The sequence below is a fragment of the Bombina bombina genome, chromosome 2 (genome assembly GCF_027579735.1).
Source record: "Bombina bombina isolate aBomBom1 chromosome 2, aBomBom1.pri, whole genome shotgun sequence".
NCBI lineage: Eukaryota > Metazoa > Chordata > Amphibia > Anura > Bombinatoridae > Bombina > Bombina bombina.
The window spans coordinates 1274175991-1274198518 of NC_069500.1; the positions used below are offsets into that span (position 1 = coordinate 1274175991).

The 22528-nt window shown below is 41.3% G+C and overlaps 1 protein-coding gene across 1 annotated transcript in view; it reads left to right on the forward strand.

The window, feature by feature from the left end:
* SEPSECS (Sep (O-phosphoserine) tRNA:Sec (selenocysteine) tRNA synthase) overlaps positions 1 to 22528 on the forward strand; it is a 139956-nt gene that overhangs the window by 86185 nt on the left and 31243 nt on the right. Inside the window, 1 exon segment of the mRNA XM_053704085.1 lies at positions 1015 to 1105. Coding sequence (XP_053560060.1) covers positions 1015 to 1105 — 91 coding nt within the window.

Genomic DNA, 22528 nt, shown 5'->3' on the forward strand with positions numbered 1-22528 from the left:
GGGGGAAAGGTTTTGGCAAGCCGTGGTGCCTTCCATCTAGGTGACCTGATTTGCTCCCTCCCATCATCCGTGTCCTAAAGCTTTGGTATTGGTTCCCACAAGTAAGGATGACGCCGTGGACCGGACACACCTATGTTGGAGAAAACAGAATTCATGCTTACCTGATAAATTACTTTCTCCAACGGTGTGTCCGGTCCACGGCCCGCCCTGGTTTTTTAATCAGGTCTGATGAATTATTTTCTCTAACTACAGTCACCACGGTATCATATGATTTCTCCTATGCATATTCCTCCTTTACGTCGGTCGAATGACTGGGGAAGGCGGAGCCTAGGAGGGATCATGTGACCAGCTTTGCTGGGCTCTTTGCCATTTCCTGTTGGGGAAGAGAATATCCCACAAGTAAGGATGACGCCGTGGACCGGACACACCGGTGGAGAAAGTAATTTATCAGGTAAACATAAATTCTGTTTTGCTTTTCGCCTCTGGCTGAAAGCGAGACTAATTTAAAGGATGTAAAATAGTCCTTTCATTTTATTAAAATAAAATAAAAAAAACGGCACTATGGGCTCCCATGTACTAAGCAGTGAAAGCTGCTCCGGATCCCTTGCGGGGCAGGTGGATATGCAAACCTGCTTCTCGCACTGTAAGAAGCAGCGGTCATTAGACCCCCTGCTTCTTACACTCTACTGAATCATGAAAGCTCGCTTGCTCGCTCGCGGCTATTGACAGTCCCTTCTCTCACGCGATTGGTCTGAAGTGTTGCTAGGAGACTGCATAAAATTGACAGTCCCTTCTCTCACGCAATTGGTTTGAAGTGTTGCTAGGAGACTCCATAAAATTGCTGGCAGTATCATTATGGCCAAAAGGTAAAAAGCAACTGAGTTTCACCAGGCTTGTCATGCAAACAGAGGATTAAATTCCAATAGTGATGGTATTCTACAGTATGCAGGCTATTGCAAAAAATGTCTCCAATTATGCCACACTTAACCTTATTCTTAATTTTTTTTGTGCTAGCAATGTCTTTAAATAATCTGGACGAAGTGAGTGGTACCTCTGTTACACAGCTTGGATCTATGCTATTTACCAGACAAGTATCCGGTGCTAGGTAAGTGTAAATTATACATAAAGTAACAGTCCACATCTGATTAATAATTAAAATGTTATGTCAAATATTTTGTCACTGTGAATTAATTTCATTTTAGAAATGTATGATTAGTAGAATCAGTAGAAAGCATTTTATTATTTTCAACCAAATTCCCTCATTTTACTATGTGATTGACTCCTTTTAAAAGGGTCCCAAAAGTCCCCTATTTTGTTCCAGATGATGATATCTCCAATGATTGAAGTATACACATCTATGCCTGCTCCGGATTCGCTCACCAGGTGTTTCAAAACTGTGGCTATGTATTGAAGTCTTTTTCAGGAGCTAAACACATAAATAAATTGTTAAAAAAATAAAATAATAATCTTATGCCTTTTCTGAGCTATTGGACTTTAAACTGTTCACTCTTATCTCCTAGTTTCAATGATATCTCAGCTCCTGTGCAGTATCACAAAGGAACATGTAAAAATAAATTGTAATTCTTCCATGTTCCCCATTGCTCAGAGTAGCTGTCATTAGGATTCCCTTAGGATATTCCAATATTTCCTGGGGGCTCATCTGTTACCAGTTTTTACAACCTAATGTAAAGTTGATATGCTGAATTTGGTATCTGAATGGACCAAGCTGATGATTTAAGGTGCTTGAAGGAATGCTAGAATTAACCTTTTGAATCTTTTACGATGATTCCTCCTTATGGTATTGATAAATAAAAACCAGATTCCTTGTAGCTATTAATGCTAATTATGTCCATTCTGTAGAGGATGGAGATCTCACAATAGTGAAAAAGAAAACAGAACAGGCGCAGCCGACTCAAGTGCACTAAAATTAATGCACTTGAGTCGGGGCTGCGTCTGTTCTGTTTTTTTTTTTTTCAGTATTTCTTTTTTCTTCTGATGGGATTGGAGAATACCCATCCACATCACTGGCTGCAAACGACCGGAAGGAAGATCTGTGAGATTTGTACCGTTATTGTCACCACTTCCGTTATTTCCATAAGGAACAACTGGCTTTCATCAGCTTCACTAGAGCGACACTATTTTCAGGATTGTCAGCACCAAATACCGGTACTGTTAGATCTCACAATAGCTAGGATTTGTTGTCAAGTAGGTATTGTGTTCTACCAAAAGCTTTAGGGCAGTAAGGTACCTGTAAAAGATAACAGTGAACAGTTATGCCCCCCCCCCCATATAGGGAAACTAGCCACAATTATCCCCAGTTTATTCTTGTCCTTTGTAAAGGTGGTTACCTTTGCAGGATCCAGGGGGTACATGTGTTGTGTTCCAAGGGTGGCATTGGCGATCTCTCTTGCAGGATCCTAGAAGCGGCCTGGAGACTCCACCGGAGGAGATAGTACTGTCCCGTTGCAAGTTGCCAACTTTACGCTGGTAGGCTGCTACTTATAACCGGCTCAGTGCATTTAGGGTTCTGACTCTGGTGGAGGAACTTTCTGCTGCATTGTGTACCATTGGAGGGTGACATCATGCGTGTGCATGTGCAAACCTTGAGTTGTGTTTGCCACCAAGTTTGAAGCTGTTCTGATGGCTATTTAATCCAGAGCACTACAGGTGGAGCATGGTAGCTATCGCTCTCAGTCCAAGTGCCCTAAACTCTGCATTAGGTTGTCATATATGTTCATATGTTTTACACTGCTAATAACATTTTGGTTAGGTTTTATTTATTGTAGTTTTTGCCTATTTTATTTTTTAGAATGTTCCAATTCTACTGAAGGCTCAGCTTAAAATAGAAGGTAACAGCTAAACAACAAGCATTTTGCCATTTAACTCCTGTTCATACCTTTACCAGATGGGTTTATGAAAGGGTTGGGAAAAACTTGCTCAAAAAAGTTAGCAGTGCTTCAAAAAATCTGAGGTGCTTTTGTATCAAGTATCCATGATAATCTACAAAAGGTTTTCTTTTTTATGACACGAGGAGTCCAGGATCATCTTAATTACTAATGAGATATTCACCTCCTGGTCAGGCAGGAGGCGGCAAAGAGCTACACACAGAGCTGTTAAATAGCTCCTCCTTCCCTCGCCACTCCAGTCATTCTCGTTGCTTTTGTTAGTGATAGGCTAAGTGGTAAAGTGAGGTGTTAGAAAAGATTTCTTCAATCAAGAGTTTATTATTTTTAAAGTAGTGCAGGATTGTGGCTTGCTTTGTCTGGGGCGTAGCTGGTAGTCCATATCAGTCTCTTCAGTAGAGCATTGGTGGGCTTTAAGAGCAATGGAACTTGTGGGACATAATTCTCACTGCCCCTCCCATATATTATTGCTGCCCTAACCCTGAAAACCTGAGGAATATTTATTCAGGAATTCTTTCTTCTTCACAGGTCCATGTGGGGAATAGGACCCCTCAAACCTGGTGAACTGCCTTTGCTGTCAGGCAGACATATGAGGTAAGTGGTAATGTATATTTTCCTGGGACACTTAGAGGAAAAGGAGCACTTTACTATATATCATTACACTACATAAAGAGCTTATGGTATAAAGGCACTTTATTAGGGGACAATGAAAGCTCTCAGAGTCTGAGAGAACTAGACAGCGTTTAGCAGGCACTGGGGCTGGGAGATGAGCACTTTTGATGGCTCTGGTGATTCTTTTGTCATGGCGTTATTTTAATATGAAATAACGACCGGGAGAGTGTTTTTTACTGTTAGCCACGCCCAAGATGGGCGGATCTTTCTTTATTGCGCGCTTTTTCACCTGCGCGCTCTATCTGAAGACACAGTACAGACCGATAATTTACTCTGCCTAGAAGCGCATGTTTCTGACTAAGATCAGGCGTTTCTAGGTACGGAGGGTAGCTGAATCGTTCCCCTGTCGAGTCTGGATTGCTTGCCAGGAGGGAGAAAGAGTCTCCCGTCTTGCAGTGAGGTAGGCTCTGCTGAGGTGTAGGGGGTGTCATTTTTATTAGTGTATGGTCATTTGGATACGTTTTTACACACACAGTTAAAAAAGTTAAGGGACAGTAAAGTTTTTTGCATTCAAACTTTTTTGTGTCAAAATTAAAGTTTTTATTGCATAATTATATTATTGTGATTCAGTATGGACCAAGGAGACTTGCAAAGTGTCACTTGCTCCTTGTGGTTTGATGCAAATGTGGAACCATTTGTCCCTCATGTTATTGAGAGGACTTTAAATTATAGGGAAAAGATTTTTCCTGAACAAAACTTTTAAAAAGCGGATGCTGTCCAAGAGTCTAATTGACGAGGTTTAAGGTATGCCGCAGCTTTCTCCCCAAGCGTCCCCAATTTTACCCGCCCGCATAAGCAGTGCCTCTGCACTTTCTGCTCTAGCTCCCGCTGGAGTTACCTTAAAAGACATAGCTTCCCTCATGTCTTCTACAATTTCTGATGAATTGTCGTGCTTTCCCAATGTTGCAGGGCAATCGGTAGAGGAAAAACCAGAGCATTCAGTAAGGGAGGTTTCTGATGCAGTTGTGGCAATTTCGGAGGTACCCTCCCAAGGACCTGAAGAGGAGGGTACTGCGGTTCCATCTGAAGGTGAAATTTCAGATTCAGAAAGTTTATTGTGCCTCTGACGGACTCAGAGGGTTGTAACTTTTAGGTTTAAACTAGAACACCTCCGCCTGTTGCTTAGGGAGGTTTTTTGTTACTTTGAACGACTGTGACTCCACGGTAGTGGTTGCCCCTATGAGTCTAGTAATTGGACAGATATTTCAAAGTTCCTTCTTACTCGTATTTCCTGTTCTAAAGCGAGCTTCGGGAGATCATTACTAAGGAGTGGGAGAGACCAGCATACCCTTTTCTCCCTCTCCTATTTTTAAGAAGATGTTTCTCATAGCTGACTCTTTAAAGGAGGCTTGGCAAACAGTTCCTAAGGTGGAAGGGGCCATTTCTACCTAGCCAAGAGCACTACTATTCCCATAGAGGATAGTTGTGCTTTCAAAGATCCTATGGACAAGAAGTTAGAGGGTTTACTTAAAAAGATTTATGTTCACCAGGGTCTGCAATGGCAGCCAACTATGTGCATTGCTACCATCACTAGTGTGGCAGCATATTGGTTTGATGCAGTGTCTGAGTCTCTCAGGACTGAGACTTCCTTGGAGGAGATCCAAGACAGGATAAAAGCTCTAAAGCTAGCTAATGCCTTTATTACGGACGCTTCCCTTCAAATTATTAAACTGGGAGCTAAGATTTCGGCTTTCTCTATTCTAGCCCGCAAAGCCTTATGGTTAAAGCCTTGGTCTGCGGATGTGTCATCTAAGTCTAAGCTTCTAGCGATTCCTTACAGGGGGAAGACCTTGTTTGAGACTGGGCCTGACGGAAATTATCTCCAATATCACGGGGAGGTAAGGGTCATCTCCTCCCTCAGGATAAGAGAAACAAACAAAAAGGACGACAGAGTAATTTTCGTTCCTTTGGTATTTCAAGGGAAATTCTTCCTCTTCCTCCTCTAAGCAGGAACAATCTAAGCCTACATGGAGACCCAATCAGTCTTGGAATAAGGGTAAACAATCCAAGAAGCCTGCTGTTGAATCCAAGACAGCATGAAGGGCATGCCCCCGATCCGGGACCGGATCTGGTAGGGGGCAGACTTTCCTTCTTCGCTAAGGCTTGGGTTCGGGACGTTCAGGATCCCTGCGCAATAGAAATAGTGTCTCAGGGATACAAATTGGAGTTCAAAAGTTTTCCTCCTAGAGGCAGGTTTCTACTTTCAAGATTATCTGCAGACCAGACAAAGAGAGAGGCGTTCTTACATTGTGGAGGAGACTTCACCCTGGGAGTGATTGTTCCCGTTTCAGTACAGGAACAGGGTCAGGGTTTTTATTCCAATCTGTTCGTGGTTCCCAAAAAGGAGGGAACCTTCAGACCAATTTTAGACCTCAAGAGTCTAACAAATTTTCTCAGGGTTCCGTCCATTCAAGATGGAAACTATTCGTTCCATTCTTCCATTGATCCAGGAGGGTCAATTTATGACAACAGTGGATTTAAAGGACGCATATCTACATGTTCCAATCATCACAAGTTCCTAAGGTTTGCCTTCCAGGACAAAACACTTCCAGTTTGTGGCTCTTCCTTTCGGTCTGGCCACGGCTCCCAGAATCTACACAAAGGTTCTGGGGTCTCTGTTGGCGGTACTTCGGTCACCGAGGCATTGGGGTGACGACCTTACTGGATGACATTCTAAGTCCAGGCGCATCTTTTCAACAAGCAAGATCCCACACCGACATGGTGTTATCTTTCCTGAGAAATCACGGGTGGAAGGTAAATTTGGAAATGAGTTCCTTAGTCCCAAATACAAGGGTGACTTTATGGGAACCATAATAGATTCCTTATCTATCAGGAAAACTAGTCCAGGAAATCAAAGATTATCGATACTTGTCTAGTCCTTCAGTCCACTCCTCGGCCGTCAGTGGCCCAGTGCATGGAGGTAATCGGGCTGATGGTGGCGGCAATGGACATCATCCTGTTTGCTCGGTTCCACCTCAGACCCCTGCAGTTAAACATGCTCAGGCAATGGAACGGAGATTAGAACAGGAGACAAGGGATCTCTGAATCATCTCTCCCAGGGAACCTGCTTTTGCAGACCATCTTGGGTGATTGTGAAAACAGATGCCAGCCTTCTCGGGTGGGGAGCTGTCTGGAGATCCCTATAGACTCAGGGAGTTTCAACTCAGTCAGAGTCTGTTCTTCCTATAAACATTCTAGAACTGAGAGCGATTTTCAATGCCCTGGCCTGGCCCCAGTTAGCTTCACACCGGTATATCAGGTTCCAGGTCGGACAACATAACTTCATAGCTTACATCATCATCAGGGAGGAACGAGAAGTTTCTTAGCGATGACAGAGGTATCCAAAAATAATTCAGTGGGCAGAAGTCCACTCTTGTCTTTCGGCGATCCACATCCCAGGGTGGACAACTGGGAGGCGGATTTCCTGAGCAGGCAGACCTTTCATCCAGGGGAGTGAAACTCCATCCGGAAGTGTTCTCCAACCTGATTCTCAAGTGGGGTCAGCCGGAATTGGATCTCATGGCATCTCAACAGAATGATAAGCTCCCGAGATACGGGTCGAGGTCCAGGGACCCCCAGGTGGAACTGATAGATGCTCTGGCGGTTCCTTGGAACTTCAGTCTAGCATACCTATTTCCTCCGTTTGCTCTTCTCCCTCGGGAGAGGGCCTCAGTGATCCTTATATCTCCGGCCTGCCCTTGCAGGATTTGGTATGCAGATCTGGTGGAGATGTCTTCTCTACCACCTTGGAGACTTCCGTTGAGGAAGAACCTTCTAATTCAAGGACCCTTTCTTCATCCAAATCTAGTTTCTCTGAAGCGGACTGCTTGGAGATTGAATGCTTAATTTTGTCCAAGCGGGTTTTCTGACTCGGTCATAGTGACCATGATTTGGGCTCATAAGCCTGTAACTAGAGGATTTACCATAAGATTTGGGCGTAAATACCTATATTGGTGTAAATCCAAGGGCTACTCATGGAGTAGAGTTAGGATTCCTAGAATTTGTCTTTTCTCCAAGAAGGTTTGGAGAAGGTTTTTTCTATGAGTTCCCTAAAGGGTCGAATCTCGGCCTTATCTATTTTGTTACACAAACGTCTGGCGGATGTCCCAGTTGGTACAATCGTTTTTGACAGGCCTTGGTCAGGATCAGGCCAGTGTTCAAACCAGTCTTACTCCTCCATGAAGTCTTAATTTAGTTCTCAAAGTTCTTCAAGGGGCTCCGTTTGAGCCTATGCATTCCTTAGATATTAAGTGGTTATCTTGGAAAGTTTTATTTCTTGTTGCTATTCTCTTCTGCTCGTAGAGTGTCAGAGCTCTCGGCATTTGCAGTACGAGTCTCCTTACCTTATTTTCCTTTCAGATAAGGTAGTTTTATGGTACTAAATTAGGATTTCTTCCTAAGGTGGGTTTCTGATCGGAACATTAATCAGGAGATTGTTGTTCCTTCTTTGTGTCCTAATCCTTCTTCTCAGAAAGAACGACTTCTGCACAATTTGGACGTGGTCCGTGCTTTAAGTTTTACCTGCAGGCGACTAAGGACTTTCGTCCGTCTTCTTCTTTGTTTGTGATTTTTTCAATAAAACGTAAGGGTCAGAAAGCTACAGCTACTTCCTCTTTCTTTTTGGCTGAAGAGTATCATACGTTTTGCATATGAGACTGCTGGACAGCAGCCTCCCGAGAGGGTTACGGCTCATTCCACGAGGGCTGTTGCTTCCTCATGAGCATTCAAAAATGAAGCTTCTGTGGAACAGATTTGCAAGGCTGCAACTTGTCCTCTCTTCACTCTTTTTCAAAGTTTTACAAATTTGACACTTTTGCTTCGGCTGAGTCCGCTTTTGGGAGAAAGGTTCTTCAAGCAGTGATGCCTTCCGTTTAGGTTCCCTGTCTTGTCCCTCCCATATCATCTGTGTACTCTAGCTTGGGTATTGAATCCCATTAGTAATTAAGATGATCCGTGGACTCATTGTGTCATAAAAAAGAAAAGAACATTTATGCTTACCTGATAAATTTATTTCTTTTTTGACACGATGAGTCCACGGCCAGCCCTGTTCTTGTAAGACAGGTTGTTGGGTATTTTAAACTTCAGACACCCCTCTGCACCTTGGCTTTTCTTTTCTTTCCTTAAAGGGACATCAAGTATAAATAAACTTTCATTATTCAGATAGGACTTTTAATTTTAATCAACTTTCCAATTTACTTTTATCATCAAATTTGCTTTTTTCTCTTGGTATTCTTAGTTTAAACTAAACATAGGTAGGCTCATATGCTAATTTCTAATCCTTTGAGGGCTGCCTCTTATCACATGCTTTTTAAATCTCTTTTCAACACAAAGAGACAGAAAGTACACGTGGGACATATAGATAACACTGTGTTCAGGCACAGGGGGTTATTTAAGATTTAGCACAAAACAATGCTAAATTTAAGACAATAGATAATAAACAGTCCACAGTCATGGGATCAGGGGGCTGGAAGAAGGTTCCAAGATACAAGGTAATCACAGAGGTAAAAAGTATATTAATATAACTGTGTTGGTTATGCAAAACTGGGGAATGGGTGATAAAGGGATCTATCTATCTTTTTAATACAATAACAATTCTATGGTAGACTGTCCCTTAATTTCAATCGAATGACTGGAGTGGGAGGGAAGGGAGAGCTATTTAACAAGCTCTGCTGTGGTGCTCTTTGCCACCTCCTGCTGACCAGGAGGTGAATATCCCATTAGTAATTAAGATGATCCATGGACTCATCGTGTCAAAAAAGAAATACATTTATCAAGTAAGCATAAATTGGGTCTTTTGCTGATGTCAGACGGACAGTCATTTTATCAGTTTTTCATGGCCCTAGTACTTCTGGTCTTAGTCCTGCTTCTAAAAAAGCTGTATATGGATTTAGAGGAAGCAAAATCTTCTGATATAGATGATATTAATCTATTTCTTTTACATAGATACGATGAGTCCACCGGATTTCATCCTTATTGGGATATCTCTTCCTGGTCAACAGGAGGAGGCAAAGCGCACCACACCAGAGCTGTGTATATAGCTCCTCCCTTCCCTCCCACCCCAGTCATTCTCTTTGCCTGTGTTAGAAATAGGAAGAGGTAAAGTGAGGTGATAGTTTAGTTTCTTCAATCAAGAGTTTTTTATTTTTATATGGTGCCAGTGAGTACTATTTTATTTCAGGGTGTAGCCAGGACCTGGTCAGCCTCTTGTTAGCAGAGCTACAGGTGGCTTTAAGGCATTGAAAACTGGTGGATTCATTTCTCACTGTGCTCCCATATTGTATGCTGCCCTTCTTAATATGGTCTTAGCACTGCTAACTAAGGCCCTTCATGTCTCCACAGACTGGCAAGAATATGCAGAAGAAGACTTCTGTGGGACATTTCATGCTGTAGTTTCAGCACTCAGGTATGTGCAGCTATTACTTCTGGGACAGACCCTAACTCGGGAACCGCTGCACAGCCTTTACTTCTGTGACCCCCTAACATTGCCCCAAGGCCTCCCTTTAGGTGTTATGGTGGATGGGGTGGGGGAGGATTACAGGACCGCTCAAAACACATTTAGATGCAGCGACATACAATATGTGGGAAGCGCTATGGACTTTGGGCTGACGCTGGGGTTTATAATGGATGTCCCTAAAACGGAGCAGGTCTCCGGTACTTATGGGGATCCGGTGTGAGTTTTTTTTGCGTGGCTACAAATACATGGAACGAGTGAGAGACCGCATGTGATTTTTACAGCTGCGCTTGCAGCGTCTTATCGATGGCCCACGATGTTAAGAATTAGACGCTAGGAATGTGGTCCGTGCCTTGAAGTTTTACTTACAGGCAACTAAGGATTTTCGTCAATCTTCTTCCTGTTTGTTGTGTTTTCTGGAAGCGTAGGGGTCAGAAAGCTACGCTACCTCTCTTTCTGGCTGAAGAGTATCATCCGTTTTGCTTATGAGACTGCTGGACAGCAGCCTCCTGAATGAATTACGGCTCACTCCACTAGGGCCGTGGCTTCCTCATGGGCATTCAAAAATGATGCCTTCTGTTGAACAGATTTGCAAAGCTGCAACTTGGGTCTTCTCTCACACTTTTTCCAAATTTTACAAATTTTGATACTTTTGCCTCGTCTGAGGCTGTTTTTGGGAGGAAAAGTTCTTCAAGCAGTGATGCCTTCCCGTTTTAGGTTCCCTGTCTTGTCCCTCCCTTTCATCCGTGTCCTATAGCTTTAGTATGTAATCCATAAGGTAAAGATGAAATCCGTGGACTCATAGTATCTTGTAAAAGAAAAGGGAAATTTATGCTTACCTGATAAATTTGGTTCTTTTACGATACGATGAGTCCATGGCCCACCCCTGTTTGTTGTATGAACAGGTCTTTTATTTTTGTTAAACTTCAGTCACCTCTGGCACCTTGGCTTTTCTTTCTCTTCCTAACTTCGGTCGAATGACTGAGTGGGAGGGAAGGGGAGAGGCTATATACACAGCTCTGCTGTGGTGCTCTTTTGCTTCCTCCTGTGACCAGAAGGCGATATCCCATAAGTAAGGATGAAATCCGTGGACTCGTATCGTAAAAGAAACAAATTTATCAGGTAAGCATTTTTTTTCTGGAGGATGTATGAAGATAATTTTAGCCATTTTCAGGATGACAATATTTGGTCAGTTAAAGGGACACTGAACCCAAATTTTTTTCTTTCGTGATTCAGATAGAGCATGCAATTTTAAGCAACTTTCTTATTTACTCCTATATCAATTTTTCTTCATTCTCTTGCTATCTTTATTTGAAAAAGAATGCATCTAAGCTTTTTTTTTTTTTATTCAGAACTCTGAACAGCACTTTTTTATTGGTGGATGAATTATCCACCAATCAGCAAGAACAAACCAGGTTGTTCACCAAAAATGGCGCGGCGTCTTAACTTATATTCTTGCATTTCAAATAAAGATATTAAGAGAATGAAGAAAATTTGATAATTAGGAGTAAATTAGGAAGTTGCTTAAAATTTCATGCTCTATCTGAATCACGAAAGAAAAAATTTGGGTTTAGTGTCCCTTTAATTAAAGAATTTTCTATAAATCTAAATCCTCTAGTTCTGATTTGGGGGATTCGTCTCAGAAATTTAACGGTTTTTTCTGTGGCTTTTTTTCTTCCTTTTTTCAAATAATGCAGACAGAATGGACATTCCCAGATAAAAATGCAACTAAGGTGGATGTGTCTGTTTCCCAGCTGAGTAAAAACTACTACTTCTACAGGGGATCTTTCTGGTTAAAAATATCCAATGGATACAAAAATTGAGACGTGTTTAAGAAGATAATTTTTCACTTTAGCTTCACAGTCAAAAAGCTTTGATTGCAGCTTCTTTGACTGCTAGAGCACATAATGTGTTGATCAGTGAGATACAACAGCTTATTTTAGAGTCCAAATCTCCTAATGCAAGAGGTTATTTTTAATAAAATTTTAAAATGGATTAAGATTTTTTGTTTTATGCTACTTTGGAATCTTTGAAGCTATCAGCTGGTGTTCCCTCTAAAAAATCAATTTATAACCTTTTGAACCAGGAAGGCTTTTTGGGAAAGCCTTAGATGCTATTTATTACAGCAACTCCATTTCTGCTTCAAGGAGTTCCAGAGAGGCTAGTGATAAGACTCCTCAAACCCAGGTTGGGTAGCTCACATGGAAGGAAGATGAATCCAGGTGTCTTGGGAAAAGTCTGATAGATCTTCAAATTTCAAAGAATTAGTTTAGAAAGGACAGATATTCTGGATTCTCTTTCAATTCCATGGGATTTTCACCTGGCTTGCATTTTTTCCCCCCTATAATTTTGATTCAAAAAGGTCTAAGGAAATCAAGACAAGACAAAGTAACAGTGATTGCCATTCTCCCCGACTTGCCTTGCACAACTTTGTCTTTCCCTGAGTCAGCTTTGGTCTCTTCCTTTACAAACAGATAACCTTGGAAATAAGACTGCATCATTCCTAACCTGAATCTCTTCATCTCACGGCTTGTCTGCTGGAAGGGGGGTGTTGAAGAATTTAGGCTTTTCAGATTCTCTCATTTCTTTGTTTGTACAAGATAACATCTTCTGGCTATCATTTCTTTTTTTTCTTTTCATTCCAATTGGGAAAATTGTATTCTTGGTGTAAGTTAAGAAAATTCTTGAATTTCTACAATCTGGATTAGGATAAAAGTCTACGCTCTTCCACTTTGAAGGTTCAAGTGACTGCAATTATTTCCTTATGACTTAGAGACATAGAGTTGCACCCCTCAATCAGATTTTTTTTAGTGCTATTTTGGCTGTGGGTTCAGAAATGTATGAATTGGTTCCCCCTGGGATCTTAATTTAGTTTGAGCCTCTTCCGGTTGTTTCATCGAAACTTCTCACTGCGAAGACTGTTTTCTTGGTGTCAATTACGTCTGTAAAAAGGATAAGTGAACTGCAAGTGCTTTCTTGGAAACCTCCTTATACTTCATTTCATCAGGATAAAGTGGTTTTTAGACATCTTCCTTCAGACCAGAAGTTTTTGTCTAAAGAAAATCTGAATCAAGTGGTTATACTTGAGCAGCTTTTTCACACTTTTGATGTCAAAATAGTGCTTTATATTTATATTGAGAGAACTCAATCATGTAGAGCTTCTGTTAAAGGGATACTAAACGCACATTTTTCTTTCATGATTCGAATAGAGCATGCATTTTTAAAGGGACATCTACACCAACATTGTTATTGTTTAATAATATAGATAACACCTTTACTACCCATTCCCCAGCTTTGCACAACCAACATTGTTATATTAATATACTTATAACATTTAAACCTTTGAATTTCTTCCTGTTTCTAAGGCCACTACAGACAGCCTCTTATCACATGCTTTTTTATTTGCTTCTCACAACAGGAAACTGCTAGTACATGTGGGCCATATAGATAACATTATGCTCGCGCCCAGGGAGTTATTACAATACAGCAGTAATTGGCTAAAGTGCAAGTCAACAGATAATAAATAAAGTCATGTGATCAGGGGGCTGTCAGAAGATGCTTAGATACAAGGTAATCACAGGCGGTAAAAAGTATATTAATATAACTGTTGGTTATGCAAAACTAGGGAATGGGTAATAACATAAATTATGTGTACCTGATAATTTAATTTCCATTGTGGGGAGGAGAGTCACTGCTTCGTTCATTACATGTTGGAATACAGAACCTGGCCACCAGGAGGAGGCAAAGACACCCCAGCCAAAGGCTTAAATATCTCCCCCACTCCCTTCATTCCCCCAGTCATTCTGCCAAGGGTACAAGGAACAGTAGGAGAAACATCAGGGTATAAATGGGCCAGAAGAATATATTAAATTTAGGTCTGCCCCCCCGGAGAAACGGGCGGGAGCAGTGGACTCTCCCTCCCCACGATGGAAATTAAATTATCAGGTAAAGCATAATTTATGTTTTCTCTTGTTAAGTGTATCCAGTCCACGGATCATCCATTACTTATGGGATATTCTCCTTCCCAAACAGGAAGTTGCAAGAGATCACCCATAGCAGAGTTGCTATATAGCCCCTCCCCTAGACTGCCATATCCAGTCATTCCTCTGGCAAGTCTCAACATAGAAGGAGGTCCGCGAGAGGAGTGGTGTTTTTATACTTAATTTATTTCTTCAATCAAAAGTTTGTTATTTTTAAATAGGCACCGGAGTGTGCTGTTTTTCTCTCTAGGCAGTATTTGGAAGAAGAATCTGCCTGCGTTTTTTCTATGATCTTAGCAGAAGTAACTACGATCCACTGGCTGTTTCTCACACATTATGAGGAGTGAGGGTAAACTTCAGATGGGGGGACAGCGTGCGGGTTTTCCTCAAATGAGGTATGTGCAGTAAAATATTTTCTAAGGAATGGAATTGACTAAGAAAATGCTGCTATTACCAAGTTAATGTAAGTAAAGCCTTAATGCAGTGAAAGCGACTGTTAGCAGGCTTATTAATGTATGTGCAGTAAAGTAATTTTCTAAGGAATGGAATTGACTATGAAAATGCTGCTGATACTGAAATAATCTAATTTAAGCCTTAATGCAGGGAAAGCAAGACAGCGCTTATTAATAGAGATACATACTCTTTAAAAGAAAGGTTTTTTAAAAAAACGTTTTTGCTGGCATGTTTAATTGTTTTTTGAGGTACATTGGTGATAAGGTTTATTGAGGCATAATTTTTTCCACATGGCTGGCTTAATTTCTGCATAGCATCAGTTAACTGAGGTTTCCCACTGTTGTATATGAGTGGAGAGGGATCTAATTTAGAGCTTTTTTTGCACAGTTAAATTTACAAAATGATTCATCCAGATTCCCTCAGCAGTCCTTTGAATACTACAGGACAACTCTAAAGGGCTAAAAGACTTCAAAATCGTTTATAGGAAGGTAATCCACAGCTCAGCTGTGGCAGTTTTGTGGTACCTGTTTAAAAAACGTCTATGTCGTTTTTTTTGATCTGTTTTTTGCATTAAGGGGTTAATCATCCATTTGCAAGTGGGTGGCAATGCTCTGTGAACTTATTACATATACTGTAAAAATTTCGTTTGATTTACTGCCCTTTTTATAATGTTTTTCAAATGCTGACAAAATTTTTTTACTCTTAAAGACACAGTAACGTTTTTTATATTTGCTTGTTAACTTTATTTAACCCCTTAACGACCAACGACGTATGGGGTACGTCCTGCAAAAAAATGCAGTTAAGTGACCAAGGACGTACCCCGTACGTCGTTGGTCTTTGAAAGCCCTGGAAGCGATCCTGATCGCTTCCAGCCGCTTTCATGTTATTGCAGTGATGCCTCGATATTGAGGCATCCTGCAATAACAGTTTTGAGCAGTCCGATGCAGAGAGAGCCACTCTGTGGCCCTCTCTGCATCGGCCATTGATCGCAGTATTCGTTGGTGGGTGGGAGCTTACCAAGGGAGGCGGGTGGGCGGCGATCAATGGAGGAGGGGGGCAGGATCGCGTGTGGGGTAGTGCGTCCCAGATATGCGCGCTGCCGTGCACGAGGGTGGGTGCGCGCGTGTGCGGATGGGAACCCTACACTATGGAACATGGAGGAGATATAAGTGGGAGAGACTCAGTGGGATAAATAAATAAAATTAGCAATCTGGGAGAGGGTTGGGGGTTGGGGGGTTGGGGGGGGGGCAGCTACACTACAGAAAATAGTTTTTTTTTTAAAAAAAAATAAACCAAAACTTTTTTAATTTGAAAGCTGGGTACTGGCAGACAGCTGCCAGTACCCAATATGGCGCTCAATAAGGCAGGGGGGGGGTTAGAGAGCTGTTTTGGGTGGGGATCAGGAGGTTGGGGGCTAAGGAGGGATCCTACATAGCAGCATATGTAAATATGCTCAAAAAAAAATAAAAAATAAATAAAAGATAGCTTTTATTTTAGTACTGGCAGACTTTCTGCCAGTACTTAAAGATGGCGGGGACAATTGTGGTTTGGGGATGGAAGAGAGCTGTTTGGGAGGGATCAGGGGGTGTGATGTGTCAGGTGGGAGGCTGATCTCTACACTAAAGCTAAAATTAACCCTGCAAACTCCTTACAAGCTACCTAATTAACCCCTTCACTGCTAGCCATAATACTCGTGTGATGCGCAGCGGCATTTAGCGGCCTCTAATTACCAAAAAAGCAACGCCAAATCCATATATGTCTGCTATTTCTGAACAAAGGGGATCCCAGAGAAGCATTTACAACCATTTGGTGCCATAATTGCACAAGCTGTTTGTAAATAATTCAGTGAGAAACCTAAAATTGTGAAAAATTTAATTTTTTTTTTAATTTGATCGCATTTGGCGGTGAAATGGTGGCATGAAATATACCAAAATTGGCCTAGATCAATACTTGGGGTTGTCTACTACACTACACTAAAGCTAAAATTATCCCTAAAAGTTCCCTACATGCTCCATAATTAACCCCTTCACTGCTGGCCATAATACACGTGTAGTGCGCAGTGGCATTTAGCAGCCTTCTAATTACTAAAAGCAACACCAAAGCCATATATGTCTGCTATTTCTGAACAAAGGGGATCCCAGAGAAGAATTTACAACCATTTGTGCCATAATTGCAGAAGCTGTTTGTAAATAATTTCAGTGAGAAACCAAAAGTTTGTGAAAAAATTAGTAAAAAAGTGAACAATTTTTTGTATTTAATCGCATTTGGCAGTGAAATGGTGGCATGAAATATACCAAAATGGGCCTAGATGAATACTTTGGGATGTCTACTAAAAAAAAATATATACATGTCAATGGATATTCAGAGATTCCTGAAAGATATTAGTGTTCTAATGTAACTAGCGCTAATTTTGAAAAATAATGGTTTGGAAATAGCAAAGTGCTACTTGTACTTATTGCCCTATAACTTACAAAAAAAGCAAAGAACATGTAAACATTGGGTATTTCTAAACTCAGGACAAAATTTAGAAACTATTTAGCACGGGTGTTTTTTTGGTGGTTGTAGATGTGTAACAGATTTTGGGGGTCAAAGTTAGAAAAAGTGTGTTTTTTTCATTTTTTTCCTCATATTTTTATTTTTTTTTTATAGTAAATTATAAGATATGATGAAAATAATGTATCTTTAGAAAGTCCATTTAATGGCGAGAAAAACGGTATATAATATGTGTGGGTACAGTAAATGAGTAAGAGGAAAATTACAGCTAAACACAAACACCGCAGAAATGTAAAAATAGCCTTGGTTCCAAACGGACAGAAAATGGAAAAGTGCTGTGGTCATTAAGGGGTTAAAGTGTTTTCCAAGCTTACTAGTCTCATTATTAGTCTGTTCTAACATGTCTGACATAGAGGAAGCTCTGTGTTCATTATGTTTAAAAGCCATGGTGGAACCCATTTTAGAATGTGTACCAGATGTACTGATTTCATGTTAAACAATAAAGATCATTGTTTTGTCTTTAATAACATTATCACCAGAGGATTCTGTCGAGGGGGAAGTTATGCCGACTAACTCTCCCCATGTGTCAGACCCTTTGACTCCCGCTTTAGGGACTCACGCTCAAATGGCGCCAAGTGGTTCAAGGGCGCCCATAGCGTTTATTTTATCAGAGGTTTCTGTCGAGGGGGAAGTTATGCCGTCTAACTCTCCCCACGTGTCAGACTCTTCGACTCCCGCTCCAGGGATTCACGCTCAACTGGCGCCTAGTACATCAAGGGCGCTTATAGCGTTTACTTTACAAGACATGGCGAAGGTTATGAATAATACTCTGGAAGCAGTATTAGTCAAACTACCTGAAATTAAAGGAAAGCGAGATAGCTCTGGGGATAGATACAGAGCATACAGATGCGTCAAGAAACATGTCTGTTACTGCCTCACTATATGCAGTGGGTCATATTTGTGATTCAGGGGAGATGATTTAACCTGATTCCGATATTTCTATATTTAAAATTTATGCTTAAGATCCTCCACTTGTTGCTCAGGGAGGTTTTAGCAGCTCTGAATGACTGGTTTACAATTACAGTGCTAGAAATTGTGTAGACTGAATAGATACTATACAGTGCCGGTGTGTACTGATGTTTCTTTCAATACCTAAAGAGGTTTACAGAAATTATTAATAAGGAATGGGATAGACCAGGTGTGCCGTTCTCTTCCCCTCCTATTTTTAGAAAACTGTTTCTAACAGATGCCACCACACGGGAACTTATGGCAGACGGTCCCTAAGGTGGAGAGAAGAGTTTTCTACTCTAGCTAAGCGTATCACTAGCCCTGTCGAGGACAGTTGTGCTTTTTTAGAAAATGTTTATTCAACAAGGTTTTATCCTGTAGCCCCTTGCATGCATTGCTTTTGTCACTGCTGCTGCGGCGTTCTGGTTTGAGTCTCTGGTTGAGGCTTTACAGGTAGCGACTCCATTGAATGAATACTTGACAAGCTTAGAGCACTTAAGCTAGCCAATTCCTTTTTTTTCTGATGCCTTGTTTTCTTTTGACTAAACTAACGGCTAAGAATTCTGTTTTTACTATGCTGGCAGCGCACAGCGCTAGGGCTTATATTATGGTCAGCTGTCGTGACTTTAATAAATAAGCTACTTAACTCCCTTTCAAGGGGCAGACCCTATTCAGGCCTGGTTTGAAGGAGATTATTACTAATATCACTGGAGGAAAAGGTAATGCCCTTCCTCAGGAACAAAAAAGTCTAATTTTCGAAAACTCCAGGACGGTCTGGTGATAACCAGACCTGGAACAAAGATAAGCAGGCCAAGGAGCCTGCTGCTACCTCTAAGACATCAGGTAGAACGGCTCCCTATCCGGTAACGGACCCTGTAGGGGGCAGACTTTCATCTTTCGCCCAGGCATGGACGTGAGAGAGAGGCCCAGGATCCCTGGGCATTGGAAATTATATCCCAGAGATATCTTCTGGATTTCAAAACTTCCCCCAAAGAAGGGGAGATTTCACCTTTCACAGTTATCTGCAAACCAGATAAAGAAAGAGGCATTCTTACACTGTGTACGAGACCCATCCAGTTCCAGGGGAGGAACAGGGATAGAGTTTTTACTCAAATCTGTTTGTGGTTCCCAAGGAGAGGGAACCTTCAAATCTATTTTCGATTTCAAGATCTTAAACAAATTCCTCAGAATTCCATCATTTAAGTTGGAAACTATTCGTACCATCTTAACTATGATCCAGGAGAGTCACTAGAGGGCTACAATGGATTTGAAGGATGCTTATCCTCACATTACGATGCAGAAAGATTACCATCGGTTTTTCAGGTTGCCTTTTTAAACAGGCATTACCAGTTTTGTAGTTCTTTCCTTTAGGGTTAACTACAGCCCCAAGAATCTTTATAGAGGTTCTGGGGTCGCTTTGGCGGTTCTTAGGCCGCGGGGCATAGAAGCGGCCCCTTATTTAGACGACATCCTGATACAGGCGTCAAACATCCAAGTTGCCAAGTCTCATACGGACGTAGTACTGGCATTTCTGAGATCGCAGGGGTGGAAAAGTGAACAGGAAGAGTTCTCTATCCCCAATCTCAAGGGTTTCCCTCCTAGGGATTCTGATAGATTTTGTAGAAATGAAAATTTACCTGACGTAGTCCAGGTTGTCAAAGTTTCTAAATTTCTGTTGTGTTCTTCATCCATCCGCGCCCTTTGGTGGCTCAGTATATGAATGTAGTTGGATTAATGGTAGTGGCAAGGGACATAGTACCGTTTGCACGCCTTCATTTCAGACCGCTGCAACTATGCAGACTCAGTCAGAGGAACGGGGATTACACAGATTTGTTCTCCTGTTAAATCTGGACCAAGAGAACAGAGATTCTCTTCTCTGGGGACTATCTCGGGTCCATCTGTCCAAGGGTATGACTTTCCGCAGGTCAGATGGGACAATTGTTACAACAGATGCCAGCCTTTTAGGTTGGGATACAGTCTGGAACTCCCTGAAGGCTCAGGGATAGTGGACTCAGGAGGAGACCCTCCTGCTAAGGTATATTCTGGAACTGGGAGCGGTATTCCATGCTCTTCAGACTTGGCCTCAGTTAGCAACTCTGAGGTACATCATTTTTCAGTCGGACAATATCACGACTGTGGCTTACATCATCCATCAAGGGGGAACATAGTTTCCTAGCGATGTTAGCAGTCTTAAAATAATTCTCTGGACAGAGACTCTCTCTTGTCTGTCAGCTATCCATATCCCAGGTGTTGAGAACTGGGAGGCGGATTTTCTAAGTCGTCAGACTTTTCATCTGGAGGAGTGAGATTCCCTCCGGAGGTGTTTACACAAGATCAAGCAGGAGAGTGCTTTGGTGTTTTTGGCAGCGCCTGCGTGGCCACGCAGGACCTGGTATACAGATCTGGTGGACATGTCATCCTTTCCACCACGGTCTCTGTTTCTGAGACAGGACCCTCTACCTCAGGGTCTTTTCAACCATCTAAATATAACTAATCTGAGATGAACTGCCTGGAGACTGAACGCTTGATGTTATCAAAGCATGACTTCTCCGAGTCAGTCATTGATACCTTAATACAGGCATGAAATCCTGTCTCTAGGAAAATTAACATAGATATGGTGTAAATATCTTATTGTTATGAATCCAAGGGTTACTCATGGAGTAAATTCGGGATTCCAAGGATATTATCTTTTCTCCACGATGATTTTGAGAAAAGGGTTGTCAGCTAGTTCCTTAAAAGGACAGATTTCTACTCTGTCTATTCTTTTGCACAAGCGTCTGGCAGGTATTCTAGATGTTCAGGCATGGTCAGGTTTTGGTTAGAACCAAGCCTGTTTTTAAAACTGTTGCTCCGCCATGGAGCTTAAACCTGGTTCTTAGCGGCCTTACTCTCAGTTTATATACTTATCTCAGCCAAACTAGCTATAGCAAGACTTTGGAGACAGCAAACACCACCTACATGGGGAGAAGTAGTCAAAACCATGTCCTATCTGGAAATAATGGAGAGTCCGATCTTTACTCAACGCAACAAAGTCCTTTTACATTCGGAAATCTGGGAAATATGGAAGCACATAAACTGACCCTGTTGCAGGGCAGCTAATGGGAGCAATAGCTGTAGGCACCATGCACCAACTAATTCCTCCCCCCCTCCCCTGCCCACCCAACCCCCTCCACCCTCTTCACCCTTTTTTTTTTTCTCTCTCTCTTCTTCTTCCCTCTTCTCTCCCTTTTCTAGCTACTCTGCGGTTGGTCTTTCTGGATACATTTAACTATAAAGGTATATTTCTCAAATGCTTTTGGCTCAGTGGGTCCATAGGTGACTAACTGGCCATCCAATGTGAGTACTGTTAAAATAAGGTAAAGAAATAGAAGAATAGACTATTCAGTTTTATGATGGATATTAATATTCGCATTATTCTCAACAATTTAGACTGTTCATTTGTCCATTCTCATACGTCAGTACTTTTATACTCTATTCTGTTCTAAAATTGAAAAAAAAAAAAAAAAAGAGGTTCAGTTTATTTCTTATTTGATCGGATTACTCTGTGATGAAACAGAAAAGACTTTATGTGTTCCACATGTACATATTGTGTTATATTCATGCATATCTTGATGTATCACAGCTGTATTGTAATGTGTAGTTAACCTCAATAAAAATTATTTAAAAAAAAAAAAAAAAAAAACCTGGTTCTTAGGGTTCTTCAAGGAGTTCCGTTTGAACCTTTTTCATTCCATAGATATCAAACTTTTATCTTGGAAAGTTCCTTTTTGGTAGCTATTCCTCGGCTTGTAGAGTCTCCGAGTTATCTGCCTTAAAATGTAATTCTCCTTATCTGGTCCTCCGTACAGATAAGGTGGTCCTGTGTACCAACCTGGGTTTTTACCTAAGGTGGTATCTAACAAGAATATCACTCAAGAAATTGTTGTTCCATTCTTGTACCCTTATCCTTCTTCAAAGAAGGAACGTCTATTACACAATTTGGACGTGGTTCGTCCTTTAAAGTTTTACTTACAAGCTACTACAGATCTTCATCAAACATTCACCTTGTTTGTTGTCTATTCTGGTCAGAGGAGAGGTCAAAGACTTCAGCAACCTCTCTGTCTTTTGGTTTTACAAAAAGCACAATTCATTTAGCTTAGGAGACTGCTGGACAGCAGCCTCCTGAAGGGATTACAGCTCATTCTACTAGAGCTATGGTTTTCACTTGGGCCTTTTTTAAAAATGAGGCTTCTGTTGAACAGATTTACAAGACGGAGTCTTGGTCTGCATTTTATACTTTTTCAATTTAACAAATTTGATTCTTTGCTTCTTCGGAGGCTATTTTTGGGAGAAAGGGTTTTTTTATAGGCAGCGGTAACTTCCGTTTAAGTACCTGCCTTGTCCCTCCCATCATCCGTGTACTTTAGCTTTGGTATTGGTATCCCATAAGTAATGGATGATCCGTGGACTGGATACACTTAACAAGAGAAAACATAATTTATACTTACCTGATAAATGTATTTCTCTTGTAGTGTATCCAGTCCACGGCCCGCCCTGTCATTTTAAGGCAGGTAATTTTTTCATTTAAA